At 39.6% G+C, this 10,782-nt stretch overlaps 1 protein-coding gene across 1 annotated transcript; it reads left to right on the forward strand.

Moving 5' to 3' along the window:
* Nucleotides 1-9,827, forward strand: SMIM13 (small integral membrane protein 13). The gene is made up of 2 exons (XM_057370439.1): nucleotides 1-172; nucleotides 9,028-9,827. The coding sequence occupies exons 1-2, from the start codon at nucleotides 97-99 to the stop codon at nucleotides 9,219-9,221; spliced, it is 270 nt and encodes an 89-aa protein (XP_057226422.1). The 5' UTR covers nucleotides 1-96; the 3' UTR covers nucleotides 9,222-9,827.
* The last annotated feature ends 955 nt before the right edge of the window (nucleotides 9,828-10,782 follow it).

The raw sequence follows: 10,782 nt of genomic DNA on the forward strand, positions 1-10,782 counted from the left end.
GCCGCCGGGTCGMTCGGCGGCGGGAGGAGGAGCAGAAGCGCGGCCGCCGCGGCCGCCGGCCCGGCCTGGGTGCTCTGGGCTTCCCCCGGCCGCGCCATGTGGCAGAGCATCGGGCTGACCCTGCTGGTGATCGTGGCCACGCTGGCCTGCGTGCTGCTCTTCATGCTGTGCGGTGAGCGCCGGGGCGCGGGGGGGCGGCTGCTGGTTCGGCTGCGGCGTGCGGTGCTGGAGCTCCCCGCCCGCCCTCGCACCGSCGCGCCGGGCTCGCAATCTGTGGTGGTTCCTCTTGGCTCGGATTGACTGAGGGGAGGAAAAGGGCACCGTGCCCCGGCGTGTGGGGGAGCGAGWGTGGTGCGCAGCGCCCTCTTCTCTTTGTTCACGAGTCGTTTCCAGCGTCGGTATACTCCCAGAGCCCTACTTCGGTGTTTAATTCGGTGTTTCCTCTGAAACTGAGGACTTTTTTTCAGTGATGAGGCTCCTGAGCAGTCACCCTGTGCGGCTTCTACACGCACGGCTCTGAAATGCCAGGGAGTGCAAGAAGTAAACTTGCGACTGACATCGCTCAGATTCTGACATCTGTTTGCTAAAATTGATTGAAAGCAGCTCTTAGAAGGTTTTTTCTTACGTGGATCGAGCGGAGGAGGATCAGGGGACATCTCACCCTCCCCTACAAACACCTGACCTGGTTGTAGTGAGGTGAGGGCCCGTCCATCTACTGTGCCTCCAGTGASAGGACCAGAGGAAAKGGCCTTAAACTAGGACAGGGGAGATTCAGGTTAGAGATTAGAAAATAATTYTTGTCTGTTGGGGTGGTCGGGCATTAGAATAGGTTGCCCAGGGAGGTGGTGGAGTCAGCACACCTGGAGGTGTTCAAGAGGTGTCTGGATGTGSCACTGGGTGATGGTTTAGTGATTTAGGGATTACAGTGGCACTGCTGGGTGAATCGTTGGACTGGATGATCTTAAACGTTTCCTCCAACCTTGATGATTCATCCAAGGCTTGCTTTTTTTTTTTTGGTTTAATTTTTTTTAGAATGCAGAGAGAATGTTTTTTTTCAGTGGAGGCATGACTTGCAGGTCTGTTGGAGTTCTTGAAAGGAATCAGCCGTGTATTGTGTGAGTGTTCTGGCCAATATGCAGAGCTTATGCAGCTCTCAAAACAAACAAAAAACACACAATCAAATTCAAAATATGATATGTGATGAGAGGCTTATTAGACTTACAGCCAACTTGGTGGCAGGTGGGTTTATAAGTGATTTCTGAAAACTGAGGGAGCAAAGTGAAGATGACATTTAATCGTTTAAAAAATGCTAATTTTGTTATTTAAAYGACAAAGCATTATGAAAAGATTTTGCATAACCAGGGGACTAGATAGTGAAATGAGAAGTGAAGTCCAGTATTAACAYGTATGAAGTAATGCACACAGAAAGTGTGAAGTGCATACACATGTCATTTATGTGGAGAGATGTCATGGAATCAAACTGAGCTGTTACTGTCCCAAAGAAGGGATTAGCTGAGGTAGTTGCAAGCATTTCCCCAAATTATCTGTGTAGTGCTTTGTAGCAAGCAAATGAAACATTAGAAGCCTGAAATAGAAGAGAAAATGCCATTATACTGCTATAGGAATCATCCATGTACAAATGTCTCACGAAGTGTATTTTCTTGTTAAAGTGTATTATCTCATTAAAAAAAAATGAAATCCTAGTTTCTTTTTAAAAAGATACTATTTCCTTATYGATTCTGTATTGAGACCTGTGAAGTTATTTCTGCATGAAGAAACTGAACAGGTTAGATCTGTCAAGGCTGGAATGTAGATGACTGGAGGAAGGGTGGCTACRCCACTGAGTAGCATGTCAGAGGTGAAGTGGATAGTGTTGTGAAATGTCATCGTTGCAGAGGAGTTGGAATATGYGAGGTTAAATGGTCAAGCAACAGTCTGAAAACAAAAAGTTTTCTTTTACACAATGGGGAAATAATTTGTAAGCTCATTAATAAGGAGTATTTTGAATGCTGAAACTTCTGTCATTTAAAGTTAATGGAAGAAAGATCAGCATCCTGGTCCTTATCTTGGGTGAGGAAATCTGTGAAACACTGATAATTGGAATTGCAAGACTGTACTCTGCTTGGTCTTGTGCTCTTTTCCTGCATRTCCTGTACTGTGCTTTGTTACAGACTAAACAGTGACCTAAGTGGATATTTATTCWTGTTTCTCTACCTTCATTAGGTGTTGACTGGCCATTGTCAACTTKTAGAAGATGAAGCACAGTACTTGCTAGGATTTTTATATTTCCAAAGTATGCATACAATATCTTTGCTTACTGTCTTGCTGAAAGAGTAATACAATTCTGTGATATGCTGTTCTAAGTCAGAAACAAGGATCATTTTCCTCAGGCCTTTCTTCTTTTGTCTGTATATGACAAATGGAATTGAAATGCTAAGCATTAGCTTTGCCTGCTAACATCACCATTTGCCTAGTGCTTTCATGCTTAATGAGAGCAGAAGTAATTAATAACTTTATTTTTAAGTAGCTTGTAAATACTTAGCAGTTTGCAGTTAATATTGTRCATTCATCTTGAATTCTATGAATATTTCAAATGCTTCATTGTATTTTATTTTAATGAGTGTCAAAGCTTATAAAATGATTGCTAAAAGTCACCTAGGTTTCAGATGTACTGAAYACAGAAAGCTGGCACATTCCTTTGGTTTTTTGGGGAGAGATTTGAAATGTTACCCTGTTAGAAGTGACTCAATAGGATTTGATAATGATTTATAGTATTTGTAATTTTTTTTCCATCACATTGTATTTATTAATTAATTAATATTGGTTATACCAGTTGCACTTCTTTTGCCATAGAAAATATTMAAGGAAAACAATGTCAAGACCACTATTGGGAAAAAAATCTGAGTACAAGCTACTTTGAATTTGATTGCTTACCTATGCTAGTGGTAAGCAGTTTCCCAGTCCCTGTGAGGGCTGTAAAGAATAGAGACCTGTAGGTGAGCAGGTGGAGAAGAAACTGCCCAAGTGCTGCGTGTGACAGCATGTGAGTAAATGCCAGCCAGTGAGACGTACAAGTTAATGGACAAATCTGRCATAAGAAGGACTGGAAATAATCGAGAGTAAACATGATCTGATGATGAGAATRTTTTCCAGGCATCTGACAAGAGGTATTGAAAAAGCCTTTTGAGAGGAATTTCAAGATATGGTTCAAGACCATAAAGAGCTATGATTTGGATTTTGACCTGCCCATAAAAGAACTCATGGTGTGATTTCCTGAAGAGAGCAGTAGACTGAAATATCTGTGAGGCATTCTCAGGTCATGTGGATTTCTGCTGCTCATGCAGATATGGTGTGATAAGTGCTATCAAAACTTAAATAATGGGGAAAAAAATCACTTTACCTTTTCTTTAAAGTGAAAAGACAAAATTCTGAGCACAAATTATCAGAAGTTACTTGGACCTGTTCTTTGGCAATGTGAATAGTGAATGCTTATGCCTGAATTAGGCATTTATGTCTGTAAATATACTTTGAATAAATGACCCAATTTCTTTTTCTTTTAAACATGTCTGGATGCTGGCAAGCACTACTTTCAGTGTTAATCTGAATTAGTTTGGAAGCACGAAGGGCTTGCAGCTAGCAGTGTCTCTATTTGTAAACTGATCACATCTGACATAGAAACCATTAAGGGACTGTAAAACCAGCAAATTTTTAGWTGCTCTTTTAAAAGTGGGACTAAGATAACTTGCTTCCACCTTTTTTATTCACACTTTTTCTGGTAGTCTTTTTGCTGCTTTTGTGTGTTCCACATACCTCTGAGGTGGGAGGAACTCATGCATAGTCAAGGATTTAGGGTAAAATAAAATACCAGACAAGGTGAACTCGAGTACTGCTTACCTCTGTGTATTTGTTTTATTTTCTCAGTGTAGTAATGCATGGAGCTATGTGAAATTGCCAAAGTGCCTTCACTGGAACAGATGGAAGTGTTCATCTCATTTGGCAAAAGAGGCTAATGAGATGTGGTTAAAGAGATACAACCTTAAAATAAAAATCATGTAACTGTAAGTGCTGAAATGAATGTGTGGTTCTTTTCACAAGTCTGAATTCAATTGCAGACAGGAAAACATTTGAGCCCTAAATTCCACCTGAATAAATTTTCTTTAATGAGTTGTTTAAACAATTTTGTTACTGTCTTCAGTGAGTGATTCTTGTGAAATACAACATATGAGGAAAGTCATGCTTGATTAGACCACTCATAAAAYGAAAATATCCTTTAATTTGGAGTTGAGTTTTGAAACTGTTATAAATGGGAGATGAGAGGAGAGCAAGTTTCCTTTTGATSATCAGCAAGCAGCAAGTGGTAGTGTTGCATTAAGTGGGGCCAGGTTTAAGGAGCTGTGCAGAGCCAAGCGCCGTGTCACCTGATGTCCTCTGTTATTCCAGTGTCAGAGGAATGCTTCCTTCAGTCTGATCCTCTCCATAGCAAAGCTACCCAAAGGGTAGTATATTAGTGCTGCACTGTTGCAGAGATGTGGATGAAGTGACTTGTGCATATTTGCGGTAATTGTCTGAGATCAGAGTAGAACCCTGTTCTCCCAAATCCCAGGTTARTGTCTCAATCTGCATGCTCCTATTTTTGCAGCTGTAGCTGCTTAGGATTTTCTGTGATGGACACTTCAGCATTTRAATATAGGCAATATTCACCATGGTGATAACCCAGTTCTAAATTAGTTCCCATGTTCTGGAGTGAAAGYTTCCTATTTGCAAATGACTATGGATCCTGAAGGAAAGTGATCTTGCAAGGCTGCACAGGGATTTCACAGCAGGGTCAGCGCTAGAAGCCGTATCTTCTCTGTGTTGTGCTGTTACTGCATCACTGTGCTTCTTTTCTTGATTTCATTTTTATTTCATATAAGAAAAATCAGGCTGCTTTTCCCCARCACTCTGTGTTAGCCTTGGCGTTTTTGTTTTCTTTGCTTTTACTGATTCAAGTGGAGGAGGAAAATGTTCTGCAATAAAGAAAACTGTTAGCTGTTGGATACAAGCCAGTGAAAGGTGAATGAAATAGATGGGCTTGACACTTGTATCCCTCACTTTTGGAGTGGGAATAAACACTGTAGTTGGATCAGGGTTTCTTTTCCCTTTGCAAAGAACCAAGAGCTCRTGTAGGAAGTAACAGAAAAAGTTTTAATGAAATCTAGTCAGATCATTAGTCTGTTTAACATCTGAATTGCATGGATGTTACATATAACTGCTATGAGTCAGTCAAAAGCTTTGACTCACAGTCCTGTCTTCACAAACATATTGCATTGTGATTTATGAAATGGAAGTTGACATGCTGATGGCACGGTACCAAATGTAGCTTAAATGTCTTTGCATAGCATCTGGCTGTGGCATTTTTAAGTGAGATGGTGTCTCCCAGTTTTTTTTGAGTACTAAACTCTGCAAGTCTGGGAGCTGCTGTTTTGCTTAGCTCCAAAATACTGGGTAGATTGGATTTTGCAACACTGAATCAAGTAAGTACCTGCTACAGCAAGAGCTGGGTCCCCTATTTGTCATTGCATTGATGTAAGTTTAATCAGTCTTTGAGAGGCAACTTCTTTCACCAATTAGTGTAGCAGTATTCCGTGTTATAGTCTGCATGTCATCACTGCTTGTTTGTTGAAGGCGTGTTGTGGGTGTGCTGTTTGGCTTCCACAGGCTCAATCAAGCTATGGATGATTTTAAAAGGTAAATCAAATAGCTRAAGAAAACAAAGCAAGCACTGAAAGACTGATTCGAATCAAATGTTTTGTGTGTGGTGAAGCTAAACCAGTAGGAMTTCTTTGAGAGCAGCTTACCTAAACAAAGTGGAAATGTTAGAGATGCAAACCAATGGTGTCAGTTACCTGGCCAGGAARAACTCTACAGCAAAAAAGCTGCAAGGCTAAACAGAGCCACATACAGACAAGAGTGCATAAAAATGCCCATTTTCCTTTTTTGTATGTATATGTTTTGAATTAGTTTACAATTACTTTATTTTTTAAAATGCCCTGGTAAGTAACTTAGAGTTCTTCAGTATGACACAGTGCCGTGTGTTACCATTTTGCAGTAAGAGAATGAGAAATTAATAGAAAACTCATTGTCTTTGATTTGCTGAAGTAACTCAGCACTGTGAATCTGCATCCAGGCTTTGTGTCTGTGTGTGTGGTTTTATTTAATGATATATTTAGTTGATATTGTTGCTGGAGTGATTTTTTTTCTTACCCAGAATGACTTGTTTTTTAGTAGTCTGGWCATTTCCAAGGAAATTCTTATTTATTTAGTAACAGCAAGGTGACAGGGAGGCTCGGCTGAAGACGCAGTCTTAACTTGATTCAGACAAATGTGTTTGTCTTGGGATTTTTTTTTAACTTTCCATTCAAGCTGGCACAGTAACTAGAGCAAGTGAAAGAAAGAAATTTTTCTACTGTGATTACTTTATGCCTAAAAGTCTCTGTTACAGGCTGGGAGATCTTGTGAGGTTTTGAAATTCTCATTCTGAAGCCTGGTTGCCCTCCCACTGTTAATCTTTGGCTAAGCCTGTTATAACTTTCTTTTAAACCCACTGCATTGTGGTTTGTTTCACCTACCTGTTACCACTAGTCTGATTGCTTGGCTGCTATAAGCAATTTCGTTGGCTGATTATTTGCATTGTCTTGTTTGGAGTCTGGCACTRGAGAGCTCCAAAGTCTATTTATGGTACTCAGGGTTGGATGCTTAGACCATTCTGCTCTGCTCTCTAACTCAGAACAAATACTGAAAAGAAATTAATGCTGTTTTTCTTGAGAGTGTGAATGAACTTTGTACATTACTTAGTATTTCCCCAACACACACCCCGTAGTAATTCTGAGTGTTAAGTAGCTTGTTTGCAGTGATAGAGGAATYGTGGTTCACTTTATTTAGCTTGAAATACCTCTCTCAGTGGAATATACTATATATTTACACTAAATATTTACACCAAATCTSTTCAAGTCATGCTTCCAAAAATCTCCCTAAAACTTCTGGGAATGCCCTGAATTTTTTTGGCTCATCCTCCTCTCTCCCTCTTGCATGTGGTGTTCTGTGGAAGTAATGTCTGTTGATAATTCACTTTGCAGGTCAGGATTTTAAACAGCCAAGTAAAGCACAACCCCAAGAAAAAAATCTATGGCTGAGAGTTCCTCCACCAAGTCTTCAAGTGAATTTAGTAAAATGTGCTTCTCGTGTATTCYAACTCAAGTGTCTCAAACTTTGTCAACAAATTCGGGACGTGAAGACATTTTTAAACAGCTTGTAATATTCTGTAATTTTTTGCAAGTGTCCTGTATTTACTTGAAATATTTCATKCATTTCTTTCCTTGTGAACTAGAAATGAGCATGACTCTTGAAAATTTAATTATTTCTAATTGTTTAGAAGGATAAGAAAAATTGATTGATTGGTCTCCAGAATGCACAAAGTATTGAAGGTCTTAGAGATCTGAAATATCTTTCAATGGAAACAACATGCTACCTCAATTTTTGCTTCTAGTTCTGAAAGAAAAGAGAAGCCAAGCTCATCCATCTACCATCAGGGCTTTTTTTTCCTAGGTGCAGGGGAATGTAATGCATTTGCAGGATGTCAGATTCAATTTAATCACAAGTCATTTAAGGGTTTAGATATTAATGGGAAAGGAACTATTTGTGTAGGCTTTTGGAATTAATTTAGATCATAAAAGGTTGTCATATAAAAGCTTTCCTYCAACTTTCCTCAGGAGTAGAGAAGTCGGTGAAATTAAAAAACTGCAGGATGTRAAAAGTATTCCAGGAAGGAGGAGAAGGGTGGGATCTTGTTTTTGTCATAAGCAATGGATTGCCCTGACTACAGAAGAGGAATATGGGTAGAGGTGCTGTGGTTATATAAGTGCAATTTATTAGTCTTTCTCCCCCCTTCCTAATATGTCCTGTTATCCATTCTCAGAAGTCTGTTTCTGCTGGCAGCTGTGTAATTGAGAGGATGGTTTTCCCTTGCTCTGTAAAATAGAGCTCTTAATATGTGAATAGGCCAGCAGTATAGGCTTGAATAGCTGGCAAGATCTTCTGAACATAGAATGGGACTATGAATATATAGCTCCATGCAGGACAGGTGGCTGTTGGTGTTGYTCCACTTAACTGGATTTCATAGAGAAGTTGTATTCCTGTTCTATGTTCTTTTAAAAATTAAGATTCTGGCTTAGGTTTAATATATTTCTATCTTCTTTTCAAAGTTTTTTTGGCTACCTGTTACAGCAACACTTRGACAAGAGAGAGGAGGAGGATCTTAAGTATTTCTAAGAGAGATTCTAAAAATGTGGCCATCTCAGTTCTTTACTTGCATATTTTTGGGAGCTAGAGTATTTTAGCAGTGGAGCAGAACACAAATTTAGCAGAGGATGTGAATTTTACTTTAGTGGGATTTGGGCATGGGGACGGGGCTCCTTGAATTTAGATGTGGTCTTTTTATGAACATAAGGAAGACGTGTCCATTTCAGAATAGGATTTATTATAAAACATGGTACTGATTTGAAGATCTCAGCAAGTATGCTTAATARTGATTATGTAATGCAGCTTTTAAAATTGTGATTTACAGAATGAAGTGTAGAAATGAGTGTAGAAGTTCTAGTGCTATCTTTTCACAGTGCCTGTGTAACGAATCCTGTTCCATGTTTGAGATATAACCACTAGACTTCTTTTCTCCTGATAATTAAGACTTCCATCTGTGTGGTGGCGATGGTGATCACCTACCTACTACTTGCTGTGGCAATTCAGTTTGGAATGTGTGGGGCTTTTTCTGTAGCTTAAATGTTGCTCCTGGATGAGGACAAACTTTGTGAAGTTGAATTGGTATTTATAGGACTTCAGAAAGGAGTGGGTGTGTTGAGGAGGGCTATTGGGGTTGGCAAGTAGAGGATGGGAGCTGATCAAACTTTTCACTTTTCTGATATACTTTGCCTGAGAGCTGATTATCAGTTTGTATGAAGTAACTGAGCAGTACCTTTTTTCTTTCTTCTGCAGGATGGTATGTGGTCTGGCAATTGTTTTTGTCTAAATTCAAATTCCTGAGAGAATTGATAGGTGACACGGGATCCCAGCAGGGAGACAACGAGCCKTCAGAGACTGAAGCTGAACAGGAAACTCCACCCTCACCTCAGAGAGCGAGACAGAAATCTGCTCGGCAGCGAAGGGCACCTACAGAAGACACTACTTAAAGTACTCCGTTGAACTTCTGAGTAACTGTGAATGGTTAACACCTCTGCACTGTGTCCTTCAGTGGTGTGATCTTACTGAAAAACTGACCTAAGAGGTAGCAATGATCCCTGTGGACCTTTACTTCTGAGCTACCAGTGGATGATGCTGCTGTGGTTGAGGTTCAGGGAGGGCTTCAGCAGCAAGTCAGAGAATYCTGTAGGAATGGGGTAGAGAGAAATGTCCATCACAAAAAGGCTGAGCTCCTGTATCACCTGTCTCAGCATTTAGATGAAAAACAGGTCCTGGACCATAGGCTTAGCCTTTGCATTAGTCTGAACATAACATTTCAGACTTGAAATAGTTTATAAATTATTTTTTTCTTTACAGCACTGTAACTACATATAGTGAAATTGAGTTTTATTTCCTCAGTTGTATATGAATATATATATTTTTTCAAACTTGAGAAAGCACATGAACTTAAAAACCAGTTGAAAGAATATTCTGCTTTAGAAGTTATTTTATAGTGAGATTTTAGTTAGGTTCTTGTGTATATAAAAAGCATAAATGAAATATGAAAAATCAATATTAGATGCACATGATTTGGAGGTTTTCATCATCTCCTCTTTTTTAAAAAAAAAAGAAGGAGATGCAAAGAAAGCCATCAGACCTGTTTTCTTGGTTTTGGTATATAAGAAGGGTTACAGGTTAAACAGTCCTGCTAGGCTTCTGAATGTTTTTCCTGAGCCTTTTKCTCCAAGTCCAACCTGTGCTGGAGATAGAAAGGTGACTGGGTTATGCACTACTCACTGTTTAGTATTCTGAAGTGTCATCTTTGGTATTTGGATACTGAGCACTTCTCTAGCTCTCCTTGTACACCTTTATATCAGGTATTTGGTATCTAACATAACTTTTCTCCTGGAAGCAGTTAAGGCTCTGTGACCAGTTTGGCAGACATTGCTGTGACACTCTGATGGTGTTCCAGCAGGGAATTYGGTGCCTCATGTTTGCTGGAGGACTTACGGATTTTTACCAGTAATCAGCAGGTGCTCCAGTTTTCTCTGAGAATGAGTTATACAGCTATTTTGMCATTGCGCTTCCAAATGAAGAGCTCCACTTTGTTTATCTAGCAGCTCTGAAGATTGATGCATGAGATTTTGGAAAGAGGAGRAATGTGTATGTACCACCTCTGATGTGTGTATGAGAGAGAACTACCAACAGATCTGGACTTGAACAGCTTCAGTTTTCTAAGTTTGGATATGTGGTAGTGTTTGGATTATTGTTCTGTGTATAAAAACTTAATCAGGGCTATAAAATTGGTCTTGTATTTTCAGTGTCAAGAAGTTTAAACCTATGACTTCCAAAACTGTGGTTTGGTTCAATTATATAGCTAAAAGCAGCAGCATTTAGGTTTTTCATCAAGTAGGCCTACATCTGGGAAAAGAGCACTCTTCTAGTGCCTTCATGTTTTAATTTGTCAGCTGTGAATAGTGTCCAATCCAATAAGGGGCATTCAATTCTTAAAATCATTTGGGTGTTTCAGTATTAAAATACATAAGATGAGCCCTGAATTTCCGTTGGAGT

This window comes from Malurus melanocephalus, unplaced genomic scaffold (genome assembly GCF_030028575.1).
Source record: "Malurus melanocephalus ecotype Western Australia unplaced genomic scaffold, MMel_1.1 scaffold_126, whole genome shotgun sequence".
Lineage (NCBI taxonomy): Eukaryota > Metazoa > Chordata > Aves > Passeriformes > Maluridae > Malurus > Malurus melanocephalus.